The sequence below is a fragment of the Onychostoma macrolepis genome, chromosome 10, assembly GCF_012432095.1.
Source record: "Onychostoma macrolepis isolate SWU-2019 chromosome 10, ASM1243209v1, whole genome shotgun sequence".
Lineage (NCBI taxonomy): Eukaryota > Metazoa > Chordata > Actinopteri > Cypriniformes > Cyprinidae > Onychostoma > Onychostoma macrolepis.
Genome location: NC_081164.1, coordinates 20,762,806 through 20,779,156, shown reverse-complemented (window position 1 = coordinate 20,779,156; position 16,351 = coordinate 20,762,806). Strand labels below are relative to the sequence as shown.

General features: G+C 34.6%; 1 protein-coding gene across 3 annotated transcripts in view; it reads left to right on the top strand.

Moving 5' to 3' along the window:
* aak1b (AP2 associated kinase 1b) overlaps positions 1–16,351 on the top strand; it is a 60,546-nt gene that overhangs the window by 14,502 nt on the left and 29,693 nt on the right. For all 3 annotated transcript variants that reach the window (XM_058788878.1, XM_058788877.1, XM_058788879.1), the window contains exons 4-8: positions 2,925–3,067; positions 3,374–3,495; positions 6,690–6,771; positions 8,004–8,136; positions 16,142–16,245. In XM_058788878.1, the coding sequence (XP_058644861.1) occupies positions 2,925–3,067; positions 3,374–3,495; positions 6,690–6,771; positions 8,004–8,136; positions 16,142–16,245 (584 nt within the window). The remainder of the gene's footprint in view (positions 1–2,924; positions 3,068–3,373; positions 3,496–6,689; positions 6,772–8,003; positions 8,137–16,141; positions 16,246–16,351) is intronic.

Below are 16,351 nucleotides of genomic sequence, written 5' to 3'. Positions count from 1 at the left end.
TAATAACAATGTTGTCTCAGGTGTATTAATCCTTGGGAAAATGTCTTCATATCCTCCCGAATCTCCATTTAAGCAGGATTTGTGCTGTATTTATGCAATTCATCCACCTGAGGGCGCCCTTTAGATACTTTCAGGCCTTCATGGTAGTCTGACATGATCTCTTTCTCCGTCTTGTTATACCTTGAGAAAGCTTTTCATTTATCAAATTGCTATGTCTTTTCCTAACAGTACCTACACAAAGGACTAAACCTGACAGTTTTATGCGTTCAAAAGCGTTTTCCTGTCTCTTTCAGTATGTCTTTATTAGATAATTTTGTGCAAAATGCTATTGTAAAGCCTCAATAGATGATTGTTTATTTGATTCTTCTAAAAGAGCTTTGAGCGCTCACAAAAGGTCAAGCGTTTGGATGTATTGAATGCACTTTCACAGGGAGCATCCATCACGTGGTATTGATATTCACAAGAAATAGATACATATTAATCATGCTCGTTAGGGAGTCAAATAAAGGCAAATTGGCATAATTGCTGGCTAATTGACTTCTGAAGTGCTTACAGATGGATTCAGGGACACATGTGATATCCTGAGAAGCACAAAGGGAAATCTCTTGCTTTTGGAGGTGCTTTTGAAGAGTTAAGTCTTTGTCACAAATACTAAAATAGGATTTTATATTATAGGATCAAATTCTAATATGTGACCCTGGACCACAAAACCAAGCATAAGGGTACATTCTTTGAAATTGAGATTTATACATCAGCTGAATAAATATGCTTTCCATTGATGTATGGTTTGTTAGGATAGGACAACATTTGGCCGAGATAAAACTATTTGAAAATCTGGAATCTGAGAGTGCAAAAAAAAAAAAAGTTGTCCAAATGAAGTCCTTAGCAATGCATATTACTGATCAAAAATTACATTTTGATATATTTATGGTAGGAAATTTACAAAATATCTTCATGAAACATGATCTTTACTTAATGTCCTAATGATTTTTGGCATAAAAGAAAAATCGATAATTTTCACCCTTACATTGTATTGTTGGCTATTGCTACGAATATACCCGTGCTACTCATGACTGGTTTTGTGCTCCAGGGTCACATATAGGATTACATTTCTAATAAAATTAGTTATACTATCGACAGCCAGAAAGAAAAAAAAATAGAAAAATCAGTGTTTTTAGGAATAAAATATTGTATAAGTCAGTTGAATTGTATATAGGGCTGCAACAAATGATTATTTTGATAGTCGATTAATCTAACTATTGTTAGAACGATTAATCGACTAATCGTCGATTATTTCACTGATTAATCAGTAGACTTTGATTATTCAGCTTTTGCAACTAGTTAAAATATTAAGTTACACATATTCTAACATAAATAAAGGTCACTTCAGCTTTAGAAAAGCATATTATGTAATTACAATTATACAATTAATTGGTAACACTTTACAATAAGGTTCATTAGTTAACATGAACTAAGAATGAACAATACTTCTACAGCATTTGTTAATCTTAGTTAATGTTAATTTCAGCATTTACTAATGTATTATTAAAATCACAAGTTGTGTTTTTTAACATTGGTAAATGCACTGTGAACAAACAATGAACAACTGTATTTTTATTAACCAACATTAACAAAGATTAATAGTTAAATGTAATAAATGCATTGTTCATTGATGTTAATTAATACATTAATGTTAACAAATGATACCTTATTTATGTGTTACTTTACCTTAATAAGTGTTACCAATTCATTTATACAAATAGATGTATTTGGCACACAAAATGAGATGACAGACAGAGACGCTCTCTCACCATTTAATTAGCTACATGAAAAAGTAACTGAATGACACATCTTGCACATTCTGCCTAACATCTCCTTTTGTAAGTCATATAGATAAGAAACAAAATAAAGGTAAGTGATAAGACGCTTTGGATAAACTATTTTATTCACAACATAATGTCTTAAAATACCTTATAGGGTTATGATAACCAAAACAGTCCTGAGCTAGATCAAGCTTTGATCTCTGTAAACCAAACTATCACTTTAATGAAATTATTTTTTGTCCCACAAATAAAAATATTTTATCATTAGCTAGCTCCACAATGGAGAGCTGCTTTACAGAAAATCAAGTTGTAATTCTAACTGAAAGCGACACTGACTCTGGTTTTTCATGTTTAATACCGTAAAGCTGCTTGAATTAAGGCTATCTATTGCATAAAGTACTATATAAATTAACATGATGTGACCGGACTTTACTGGAGTAACGTTACGTTACTGAAAAGCAGAGCTCATGCAAACATCCACATCGTTGTAATCAGATGCATTTTTAACTGCTGCTTTCACACTGCTGCTAGTTTTGTGTTTATTTCGTTACTGAGAGGAAAGTGCGCAATATATATTTACATATTCATCCAAACGCCGCTCAGGTTCGGGTGTGTCGTCTTGTCTTGCATCCAGGAGATCTGAATTACAGTCTTGCGCTACAGCGCCACACTGGTCAAACCGCAGTATTGCAGGCTCTTACATTAGGTCATATGAGATCAAACGACTACTCGACAACAAATATTTGTCGACAATTTTTTATTGTCGACGTTGTCGATGTCGTTGACTAATCGTTGCAGCCCTAATTGTATAAGATAGAAATAAAACTGTGCTGCTGATGTAGAGAGTTTCTGACAGTACAAAAAAAAAAAAAGATGCAAATAGACCAACGGTAATAAAATAAACACAATACCATGGGTATTTGGCGGTTTTCTTCCTACTAAAAACATGTTATGGAAGCAAAAAAAAACAACATACTTGCATGAAAAAAAAAACAATGGCTGTAGTGTCTTGCCTCAAGATTTCTTCAAAATTTGGTATTGGTATTGGTTTGGTGCTGAAGTATTGTAACGTTTACCATCCCTACATTTGTTTGTGCGCAGGTGGTCAAGTGGTGAACCTAATGAACCAGCGTTTGCAGACGGGCTTCAATGAACAGGAAGCACTCCAGATCTTCTGTGACACTTGTGAAGCTGTGGCACGTCTGCACCAGTACAAAACTCCCATAATCCACCGAGACCTCAAGGTTACTTTATTTTCAGCTTTTTTCTCTGCTCTTCCCCTTCCTTTTTAACTTCTCGTGCTAGCAACACTTGTGTGAGTGAATATTTCAGTTTGAGCCATTGATGGAATGAATCATAGTTAAGTCATTTGTGATTGAGTGTTACCATGGTAAAAACCACTTCAGAGCAAACACTTGATTAGCAGGCCGAACTGCACTCCTCGTGCTTTTTCTCAAATGGTTTATTTCATTAGCTGAAGATGCAGTGTTGTACCGGAGTGCAATTTGTGTTTTTAAAATATCACCTGTAATATCTATCTCTCTTTGCAGGTGGAAAACATTCTCCTTCATGACCGAGGACACTATGTTCTGTGTGATTTTGGCAGCGCCACCATGAAGTTCCAGAACCCTCAGAGTGAAGGAGTGACTGTGGTGGAGGATGAAATTAAAAAGTAATTCTTTCCAATCAGTCAGTTTCTTTGAAATTTCAGAACCGTTCAAAATTTCGGTGTCAGTGAGGAAATTAATACTTATATGGAGCAAAGATGAAAACAAAATGTATCATGGTTTCAACAATAATGTGAAAAGCAGCCCAATAACTGTTAGCATTGATAAAAAGAATAAATGTTTCATGAGCAGCAAATCAGCGTATTAGAATGTTTTCTGAAGGATGTGACACTGAAAACTGGAGTAATGATGCTGAAAATTCTGCTTTGCATTATAGGAATAAATTGCGTATTAACATTAATATTAGGGATGGAACGATTATTGGTTTGATAAATCATGATAATCATGATTCTTCACGGTTAGTATTACCATTTAATATTTTAATTATTAAAACCCTATTTGACTACCACGATTTGAACAACTGAGGATAAATAAATACTGTCCAGCATAAAGTACAGTCTTAAGTAACAGTCACACGTGCGCACAGCATGCAGAGTAGTTTCGTTATGAGTGAAAACATGACACAAAAGCTGGGAGGTTTTAAAAGCGTGCTAAGGAAATGATACAAATGGATATATGAATTAATTAATTATATGAATGTACCTCTGAAGGTTCTGACTGTCTTCAGAAAAGATTCTATGGCATTTTGTTTTCATCTTCACTCCATGTAATACCTAAGTTAGTGTTCTTAATTGCAATGCTGCTTTGTCCGCAGCGGTTACTGAAACAGCTGTAATTCTGCTATTCCATAAGCGCCACCTAGTGTCAGAGAGTGGATTTAAAGTTACATTTACATTCAACCTGTGTGCAGTTTTTCTTTTTTTTGGCCAAAAAAACTGACTGAATTTGCATGCCCTGCTGTTAACTTTGACCCGGTTGATGAAAAACAAACTTATGTGGATTCTACACATTTAAACAATTCGGATAAGGTATGAGGAGTTAATTATGGAGCAGATAAAATACATGCATATAATCATGTATTAATCAATTATCATTTTGACTTAACCCCTTTTCTTTATTTAAGGGCTGAAAAGTGAGGTACCATTTTATGAAACTTTTTCAAAGCTTTATTTGAACATTTTGTACATGCTATATGATAAACTGTTGTCAGTCATGATGTCATTTAATATCTGGACATCATTGGTAATGTTATTGTTTGTGTTTATGCCAACAAAATAGTAATTTTTATTTGTTGTTTGTTGATTTTAAATACAAAACTTGGTTAAACTAATTATATGTCAGTATGTTTTGAACATTTCCAGCACATTTTAACAGTAATGATAATGTTAACTGTGATAATTTTGGTCACTATAATCGTGATAAGAAATTGTCATACCATAACGTCTCTACATAGCATTAAAACAGTTATTTAAATCAATTAAATAATATTTCACAATATTACTGTTTTTGGTGAGCATAAGAATATATACTTTCAAATACAGTGAGGAAAATAAGTATTTGAACACCCTGCTATTTTGCAAGTTCTTAGAAATCATGGAGGGGTCTGAAATTGTCATCGTAGGTGCATGTCCACTGTGAGAGACATAATCTAAAAAAAAAAATCCAGAAATCACAATGTATGATTTTTTAACTATTTATTTGTATGATACAGCTGCAAATAAGTATTTGAACACCTGTCTATCAGCTAGAATTCTGACCCTCAAAGACCTGTTAGTCTGCCTTTAAAATGTCCACCTCCACTCCATTTATTATCCTAAATTAGATGCACCTGTTTGAGGTCGTTAGCTGCATAAAGACACCTGTCCACCCCATACAATCAGTAAGAATCCAACTACTAACATGGCCAAGACCAAAGAGCTGTCCAAAGACACTAGAGACAAAATTGTACACCTCCACAAGGCTGGAAAGGGCTACGGGGAAATTGCCAAGCAGCTTGGTGAAAAAAGGTCCACTGTTGGAGCAATCATTAGAAAATGGAAGAAGCTAAACATGTTTGGAGGAAGAAGAATGATGAGTACCATCCCAAGAACACCATCCCTACTGTGAAGCATGGGGGTGGTAGCATCATGCTTTGGGGGTGTTTTTCTGCACATGGGACAGGGCGACTGCACTGTATTAAGGAGAGGATGACCGGGGCCATGTATTGCGAGATTTTGGGGAACAACCTCCTTCCCTCAGTTAGAGCATTGAAGATGGGTCGAGGCTGGGTCTTCCAACATGACAATGACCAAGCACACAGCCAGGATAACCAAGGAGTGGCTCTGTAAGAAGTATATCAAGGTTCTGGCGTGGCCTAGCCAGTCTCCAGACCTAAACCCAATAGAGAGTCTTTGGAGGGAGCTCAAACTCCGTGTTTCTCAGCGACAGGCCAGAAACCTGACTGATCTAGAGAAGATCTGTGTGGAGGTGGGCCAAAATCCCTCCTGCAGTGTGTGCAAACCTGGTGAAAAACTACAGGAAACGTTTGACCTCTGTAATTGCAAACAAAGGCTACTGTACCAAATATTAACATTGATTTTCTCAGGTGTTCAAATACTTATTTGCAGCTGTATCATACAAATAAATAGTTAAAAAATCATACATTGTGATTTCTGGATTTTTTTTTTTAGATTATGTCTCTCACAGTGGACATGCACCTACGATGACAATTTCAGACCCCTCCATGTTTTCTAAGTGGGAGAACTTGCAAAATAGCAGGGTGTTCAAATACTTATTTTCCTCACTGTATATAAAAATTTTTTACTGACCCTAAACATTTGAACAGTAGTGTATGTTTGGACAAAACACATGATAAATATGATGGTACATATCATTCCCCCTTGAAAAATTTCAAATTGCCGCTGTTTGTAATAGCATTTTACTTGAGTTATTTTTGTAAGTACAGTCACTCCTGTTTTACTGTACTATTTATACTTTAACCTAGAATCTTGAAATATTAATGTATTGACATTTCTTATTAACTTTTGGAAGTTGACAAATTGCTTGTGATGTGCAATTGCTTTTGATAGAAGTGTTTAGACAACGAATCAATATAAATAATGTTTAGCACATTAGAAAACAGACATATAATATATTGTATTGTCTGCTTCCAATACAGTTGGCATTATACTGTCATTAATTAAAAAAAAAAAACACTACATTGAACAATTCAATTATGGTCACAGATATATCATACGTTTTTTAAAATAATAACACTAGTTATAATACAGTGTTTTCTAAAAATGTCTGTTTTGTTTAGGTACACAACACTGTCCTATCGCGCTCCTGAAATGGTGAATCTGTACAACGGCAAAATCATCACCACTAAAGCAGACATCTGGGTAATTAAAGATATAAAAGCAGTCAGTGGCTTTTTCATCCCTGTTTTGAATCGATCTTCCATGCCTAAATCAACACCTGAATGGCTACTAGGTTACTGGTTACACTGATGTCAGCGTTCTAGAATAAATTGCAAAATGTTTGCATTTTGGCCAGAATTTGTATTTAACAAGTAAGTTTTGGTATCATATTGTATGTACCAATGAGGTTTTACACAGTGGGTGAGGATGCACAGTGTAAATAGAAGCCAGGTGACTGACAAAATGTCCTGTGTCTCTGCTTTTCATTGTTGTGGCTGGTTAGAACAGAAGCTCAGATTTGTGTGGAAGGGATGGTACTCGATGCATTGTTTTTGTGCATTTGGATAATGTAAGTTAGTTAGATTTATTGTTCTTTTGGAAATTCTTTTTGTATCTGTGGCAACTCTTCAGTGATCAACAACAACAATTAACAAATACAAACAAGCATCAACAGGTTACACATTACAAATACAACCAGCATTAAACAACATCCCTTTCACAACAACAGAATCACTGCCAAAGATGTAAAATGACAACTGTAATATCATAAAGATTTATTTAACAGAGCTATACCGGAGGATAAAAAGTGTAAAAGTCAGAGAGGAACTAAATTACAATCGTTTTGTGTGCCAGAAACTTGAAATAATCAAATTCTACAGAAAGGTAGAATATGTCTCTTAAAGCATACAACAAGAGTATTCTGGGAATTGCCTTTGAATGTATTTTTAAAGTCTTTCAAAACTAGACCTAATCTGATATAAAAGAGTGGCAGTAATAATGCATCATTAACTTTATTCAAGGTTATTATATTATATAAAGGCCTCAGTCAAAAGTCTTTTTCCCCATACTGTGTAACGACATTTTTTCTTGACAACTGTGAGATTATAAAGATTTATTTAACAGAGCTATACCGGAGGATAAAAAGTGTAAAAGTCGGAGAGGAACTAAATTACAATTATTTTGTGTGCCAGAAACTTGAAATAATCAAATTCTACAGAAAGGTAGAATATGTCTCTTAAAGCATACAACAAGAGTATTCTGGGAATTGACTTTGATTGTATTTTTAAAGTCTTTCAAAACTAGACTAATCTGATATAAAAGAGTGGCAGTAATAATGCATCATTAACTTTATTTTAGGTTATTATATTATATAAAGGCCTCAATCAAAAGTCTTTTTCCCCATACTGTGTAATGACTTTTTTTCTTTCTTTCAGGCAATGGGCTGCCTGCTTTATAAACTCTGTTTTTTCACATTGCCCTTTGGCGAAAGTCAGGTGGCTATCTGTGATGGCAACTTCACCATTCCAGACAATTCTCGTTACTCACAGGACATGCACCGTCTCATCCGTAAGTATTTGCCTCTTTCTGCTCATGTTCTGCACCAGGTTTCTGTCTCTCTCTCTCATCACTGGCTCAGTATGGCTGTGGGTCTCACTTGAAAGGTGTAGTTCAGCCAAAAGTGACATTTTTTAGTAGTTTATGCACCCTCGTGTCATTTCTTTCCTCCATTTGAACACAAAATTGAAATCCTTTAAAATCCTTGTCATTAATGAAAGCAAAGGTGACTGGATATGAAATTAGATTACTTGTGCAATCTAAAATGTCAAAGCAATCACCGTAAAAGTTGATGAGTTGTGTGCTATATTTTAGGGATGCACCGATATGAAAATTTTGGCCGATACTGATAACCGATAATTCTTTATATTTGATAACCGATAAATCTATATCCAAATTTGTATGTACTTTTTGAGAGCCTGATTACAAAAAAGGTCTCATTAAAAGCCACATCCCAAACACTTCAACATAAGCAGCCTAGTTTGAACAGCGTACATTTTAAAAATAATTTTACTCTCCCATTAACAAATTTCATCATAAAAAGTCTTACAAATAAATAAAATAATCCATAAATAATGCAAACAAGTCATTGGACATCATTACATGTGTAAAGAATCAAAATGCATGCGCCACGGCTCAATAAAATGGAATAGCCTCTGCACGGACAATAATGAAATGATTTTAATTACTAAACCATATTGTTAAATGAAAATAAGAGAAAAATAAAAGTGGTGGTAATTTATTAATAATGCATCAATGATTTTGTAAAAGTAACAAATTAATACCACTGTTTTAAATAGCAGCATTGCTGTTTGAGCTGCGTGCGCTGTAGCTGAAGAGCTGAATGAACACTGATAAACTGAAGCACTTGTTATAGCGGGTTAATTAGGCAATATGAGAATCAGATATTTATAGAACATAAACATAATATTACAACTTATATATGCACAAAAAGACGGAAATACACAAGTTATCTTGAACTAAATTATGCACTAGTCAGATGTGTAACTCGTGGACATGCTCTTGGCTTTTCTCGTAACAATGCGCTGAAACACGGCAAATAAACCCCCAAAAATTCACAATTTTTTATTACGATAGTAAACTGAAGTCTGGTAGTTCATTTAATTCAAGGAAATGCATCTTATGAGATTAATCAGAATGTGATTAATCAACTTATATATGTACAAAATGACACAGTTAAGGCCCCGATATACTTCAAACGAAATTGAAGAACGAACTGATATGACGCCATTTAGAACAAAATCAGGCTGAAACGAAGTTCGTTTTGAGTTTGTTTCGGCATTTCGAAACAGCTCACCAAAGCATATTTTCTGGGGAAGTTCGTTTTGGCCCATAAACACCTTTGAGCTAGCATTGGTCCGTGGCGATTATGCAATGTTTGTTCTGGAACTACACCTTTGACACAAGGTTATTATAGTTTATAATTTTTCAATTAGTTTTATTTTAATATCGTTTTCAAATTTGCTATAAAATTCAGTTTAGTTTTTATTAGTTTCATGAATGATTCTGTTAGTTTTAGTTTAGTTTTAATTAAAGTTTAGCAGAATTAACAGATCACTTCCAGAGTGCAGGTCAAAGAAAGACCGGCATAATTTAACGTTATTGTGAGGTAAACGTCCAGCGACACAAAATTAATGCATGCTGAGATTGATTAGATGGTAAAGGTTTACAAATATACACCAAAGGAAGCAGTCAAACCTTTTTTACTGATCTACACAAGTTAATGTCATATCTAATGATGTGTGTTGAAATATTTAATATGAAAATAAATGTAGCCTAATTTGGTTATATTAGATGTCTTTTTTCTTATTTAACCATAATCATGATATTGTAACTGTCGAGTCTTGTTCACTTTTCCGTGAACAACCACGCATAATTCATAACTGGGACTAGTGAAATTCAATAATAACTGCAATCGCATTTAACAGTAAAGGCTCATATTTGAATGTCTTATTTTAATTCATGAAGAATTATAAGCGTGTGTATGATGTGATGTAGACTATGCACATAGATGCTAGGCAAAAGGCTATTGTTTAAAAAGGATGTGCACGTTATCTTTTTTTTTTTTTTTCCTGTTAATTATCATGTTGCGCTGTGTCTGTTTTTCTTCAAAGCACCAACTTAGAATGCCTAATGTTGCTTTGATTGCTTGTGTTACATGAGAAAATAAATAAGTTTGCCTACCTGATGTAACAGATTTTATTGTGGCCAGCCTAAGGTACACCTGTGCAATAATTATGCTGTCAAATCAGCATCTTGATATGTCACACCTGTGAGGTGGATGGAGTATTTCGGCAAAGGAGAAGTGCTCACTAACACAGATTTAGACAGATTTGTGAACAATATTTGAGAGAAATAGGCTTTTTGTGTACATAGAAAAAGTCTTAGATCTTTGAGTTAAGCTCATGAAAAATGGGGGCAAAATCGTTCACGGGGAGACTTTAAAGATTCAGAGAAAGCATTTAATTCCTAGAAACAAATTGCAACAAAGCTTCGTGTCGACGACCCGGAGTTATGTAAAAAGAGACATCAGATGCAAGTTTTCCAAAGCCATGAAAAAAAATGAAAGGAAGGAGTAAAGATATAAGGTAGCAAGTACCAAATACATGTTTCAAATAAATGTTACACCATATTGCTGCTGCTGTTGTTGTTCTTTCAATAAGTGAATTTAAATGGTATACAATAAATGAAATGCCAAAAGAACATGCAATAATAAACCTGTTTTTATCAAATCATGATACCACATAAAATATAAAAACGGGTAATTTATCCAGTTTAATAAAAGTCCTAGATACACCATTGTTGCATCGTTGTTGTGTTTAGGAAAGACGCGTGAGCGTCGCGACACGTTTACATTAATCTACACCCCGCCTCCAGCAGCGCGGGGGTGTTGGAATGTTCGAAAACAGTATACAGTCGCTCAGCCTTTATGAACTTCTTTTTGCCCCCAGAAGAAGAACTAAAATGAACTTCGTTTGAAGTATATCAGGGCCTTTATTGCGTGCTATAGTCAGAATGTGTAACTCCGGTTGTGGAAGTGCTCTTCCCTTTACAACGTGCTGAAACACTGCAAATAAACCCAAAGAATTCACAACGTTTTATTATAATAATGTTCTTATTAGAATGTTATATACACGACATTCCCAATCATAGTTATTAATGTTGTGCTGTTTGAGCTGCATGTGCAGAGCTAAAGATGATCACCGGTAAACTGAAGCTCTCTATTAATGCTCTTAACTTAACCAAACGCATTCCATATGAGATAAAGCAGATAAATAATAAACACAATATTGCAACGTACAATTGCACAAAAGGCTGCAAATGCACAAGTGAACTTAACTGTCATGGTGTAGCTCCGTTGTGGGTGCGCTCAACGCACGCACGAAAAACGGGCGCACAAAGATTCAACAATATTTACAGTAATGTTTACATTTATAATTTTATGTATCACGTTTCACTTAAGTGTATTGTCCTTTTTGAAGTGATTCCAATTACATTTCAAGCATTTTAAAACCATCATGCGTGCATCTGAAGTGTCTCTGAAGGAAATAATACATTATTTATTGTCTTTAATATATAAGCCAAATTATCTTATCGGGCCGATATGATAACAGAAAAAATGAGCATTTATTGGCCGATACCGATATGGTGGCTGATATATCGTGCATCCATAGTATATTTATAGTCTTCTGAAGTTATGTAGTAGCTTTATGTTAGGAACACACAAAGCATTTAAAACATTTAAAAACTAATTTATGTTGATCGCCAATGTTGTTTGTTTTGTAGACATGCAGGAAACAATGGTGTTTGGCTTTAAATGGTGTCAGCACTTCATTATAATGGTCTATATGATTTTTGTAGTCCATTTTAGAGCTTTAATGGAGTATCATATGTTTACGGTTACATTTTATTAATTTAGCAAACGTTTTATCCAGATCAACTTAAAATGAGGAATACAAACGAGCAATTCATGCTAATAATGCAAAGTTTCAGACCTTGTTTATAACAGTACGAGCTTTTTTTGTGTTTTCAGATGTTTCTTGGTTTTTGTCAGGGATTGAGTGTTGTAGTTACATTTTATTAATTTAGTAGACACTTTTATTCAAAGTGACTTAGCCATTCATCACAAAGAGGCAAATAAACATGCAAAGTAGGGATGTAACGATTCAGTCAACTCACAGTGCAATGCAACTTCACAATACTGGTTTCACAATACAATTTTTCAAAGTGTCTTTGTATTATTTCTCACATTTCTTTGTGAAATTTAAATATCTTATGTCAAGTAAAAAAACAGTAACACTTTATTTTAAGGTGTCCATAATACAGAGTAATTACCTAGTTAACTACTTAGTAGTAGCCATTGAACTTACATGAAACAAAATGTACTTATGTAACTAAGTTATGGAACAACCTGTACTTACAGTTTTGTAATTATGTACATGTAATAGACCAAGTTCAAGTAGATCTTCTAATGCTCTTTTCTTGGGAGCAGATTGCTTCTCCTTCATTCAATGGAAGACATCCTTGTGTTGGTCTTTCTGTTGATGAGGCACAGCATGGAATCTAGGGTCTAATGCAGTCAGGGCTCTGAACCGGTTCAAGGAACGAAAACGAAAACCGGAAATTGGTTTGGAATGAAATTTTGACTGGAACAGAACCGGAAACAGAAACAATATAAAATTTTATAGTTCCGAACAGAATCGAAAAATTTAAATGGCCATTAACTGGTTAGTAATATTATTTTATCGTTGTATATAATATTTGAAATATAATATCCTTACATAAAAAGGAATATATATACCTATACTAGTGTTGTCAAAAGACCCGGTACTTCGGTACTAAGTCGGTACTAAAAAAATGAAAACGTCACGGTACCAGGTTTTTTTAAGTACCGGTGGTACCGAGTACCCGGTCAACCCGGTTCTTGACGCGTAAGGACCTATGATTTCCGCGATGCAGAAAACGCGGACGGAATCTCGGAATCCAGTTATAAAAACGGAGTTTACAGTTTAGCACGGAATGTCACGGAATTTGTCAAAGTTTGGATGAATTAATCAAAAGTAGGTCGTCACACTTTAATCAAATCGCGACATGGACTAGTATCTGTAAATATTAAGCCGCAAAAGTCGATTCAGATATGAATCCCGCATGTTCTGCGAGTCTCTGTGTGAATGAATGAATGAATGAATGGCAGAGACGCGTTTTTTTTTTTTTTTTACACTGAAGCGCGCGACGCTTTGATCATTTGCCGTCTCAATGAAGACATAAATACATAAACAACATCTACAGAACTGCTCTGAGAGTCCCTTCACGAGTATTCTACCGTTCCATTTGAGTAAAACCAGCTTCATATCATATAGCTGCTACACAGAAATTTAAAGGTATTCACGGCAACCCGTCAAAATAAAAGTTTGTTAAAGACATTGTGCTAAAAATATATTACTGTTATTTAGTAGAATGTATGTGATACTATTACTACTGTTGATAAAAAAATATATATATTTTTAAAGAAATAATCACACAATATTTCTTCCATATTTTAATTTTAATAGTAAATCCCCTTTATTTACCCAAAAAATAAAATGTTTAAATTTCATTAATTAAAAGACAAATTAAATTTGGGTGAAACTTTACTGTTTACTGTTTTTCATACTTTTATTACTTGCAGAAAAACTTGAAACACAATTTAAATAAGTATGAAGAATGACATTGATTTTTGTAAATTTTATTTTTGTTTGACTATTATTAAAAATAGTGTGTTTTTAATTAGCATGTGGTACCGAAAACCGTACCGTGACAACACTAACCTATACACTAAATATATTTCACTTAAATTATTGACAGATTAACGAAACAAAAGAAAAAAAATGCTGAGTTAGGCCTACGGTTCATTGTGACGCGTTCCAAAGTTCTCGGAAAGGAAAAGGAGATCTTTATTTTGCAAAAGCTTTACAGTTATTTTACAGTTTTATTTGTTTTGCAAAAGCTTGACAGTTTTGAATGATATCTTGAATCTGTATAACCAACCAGCGTTGGTATGGCCATATCTATCTCTCTCATTCTGCATGCATCCAAATGTTTCCATATACACAACGTATCTGGATGCTAAAATATTATTTGTGAACTATAGGCTTTGTTCTTCACTCGCATTATCAACATAAAACATCATCCTTCACATAGGCTATATCAGCAGTGAAGCTCTGGTCACACTGAACAGCACAGACTGTACTACTATTTAAATTGAGCAATGTAACTTTTTGTTTCTTTAATTGTATTTTATTTTGATAATGAACAGGCTGCAATGTCATGCGGTCCACTGCATTGTTTTCCAAACTGTTACTCTGTAATTTATGGCCATACCAATGCTGGTTGGTCATACAGATAGAAGCAAAACATCATTCAAAACTGTAAAACTCTTGCAAAATAAAGAAAACTGCTTTCTACTGTCTGGGTTTCCTTTCCATGAAACACACAAAGCTGCATATTACCTGCCATTCATTTTCACTTAAATGTAGGTCTAATGCTTGGCGGTTCATGACACATCCTTGGATAAATTAACGCTGGTGCATTGCCATTGCACTTACCATCTGAAATCCACGTGATGGAGATTTGCTACTAATCACAGAACTGGCTTTACTGATGAGATGCACATGATCATCGCACATATATATTATGATTAATCGCAAATTTAAAATACTAGGATTTACCTGTAAATGTGTTGAAATAAAGAAATGCATGACAAACTAGTTTAGGAAAACAGAACCTTGCACACTTCTGCCAGGTATGAGACATAATCCTTATTATTCTTTTAGCATTATTCTTTTGTTTTTATTCAGCCATTTTCAGCCTTTATACTGGCAATAAAATGTTTACCAAGTCGCATCGCTTCAGTCCCAGTATACATTTACCCAACTATTATCAAAAGTATTTCTAAATAAACACAACAAAACATTTTCTTGCGACCTTACATGAAGTATTATGACAAAATGCTTTATGAAGAATTGGACCTGTTCTGCAGGTGCATTAGAGCTAATATTAGCATCATGCTACATAAGACAATTTATGAGATTTAATAGTACACTTTTAACTCACTTCAAACCACCATCGAGTGTTTGTAATAACTTCCTTTTACGATCACATGTGGAATTTGGTCGTTTACTGTTGTTAAAATATGCTATTTATAGCCTTTTATATCGCTGCACAAATTAGCATTTCAGATGTACACATTCAACTCAGGAAAATCACATACAAATATCCTATCGTAATTGTGTTTTTATCTTATATAATCTATAGTGGCTGTTGTCATGTTTATTTCTGCTGTGTAAAAGCCTTGACATGTATGCTCTGCTGAAACTCACGTTGTTTGTGATGTTACAACCGCCTCTCCGTTCTTAAGTTGCCAGGTATACATTCCAAGTATAATACACATTAGTAAAAGAATCTATTTAAATTTTTATTTGTCTATATACACCTTGGGCAGCCGTGGTACATTATAAAAGTAGCCCATAAAAAACAGTAGCCCTCTGTAATTTTTTCCGCGACTGTATTTTCAAAAAAGCCCACTTGTGCTGCAACACTGGTTCGCTGTACCCTCATCACACAATGATAGATAACCTTCCGCGCTGCAATGACAGGAAGAAGTTGGGGTCAAACCTTATCAAATGATTAATTCACGTTAAAATATTAACACGTTAAAATTTTTAGATTGATTGCATGCGTTAATATATATATATACACACACACACACACACACACACACACACAATACATAAGCAAGGATACGCTTTTTCATGAAAGTACAAATGGTTTTCAAACAAATTGAGGGTAAGTAGACTCATTTTTGGATGAACACTTCCTTCAACTTCCTTATATCAATAAACACTAAATACCGATCATCTGCTCTGCCCTACTTCTGTCTGTCACGTGGCGATACTCAATCTCTGTTTCTCCTGCTCTCCCTCCTCTGTCCTTCTCTCTGTGTTGGTGATTTTGTCAGGGTACATGCTGGAACCAGACCCTGATAAGAGGCCTGACATTTATCAGGTGTCCTACTTTGCTTTCAAACTGGCCAGGCGGGACTGCCCTGTCCAAAACGTCAAGGTTAGTCTCTTTCCTTCCTCTTCTCTGCGGTCACTCTCAGCCTGTTGTTGGGTCAGTGCTTTTACTTCTGGGATCAGTTGTTGGATTGGGTGCTTGTGTATGTCAG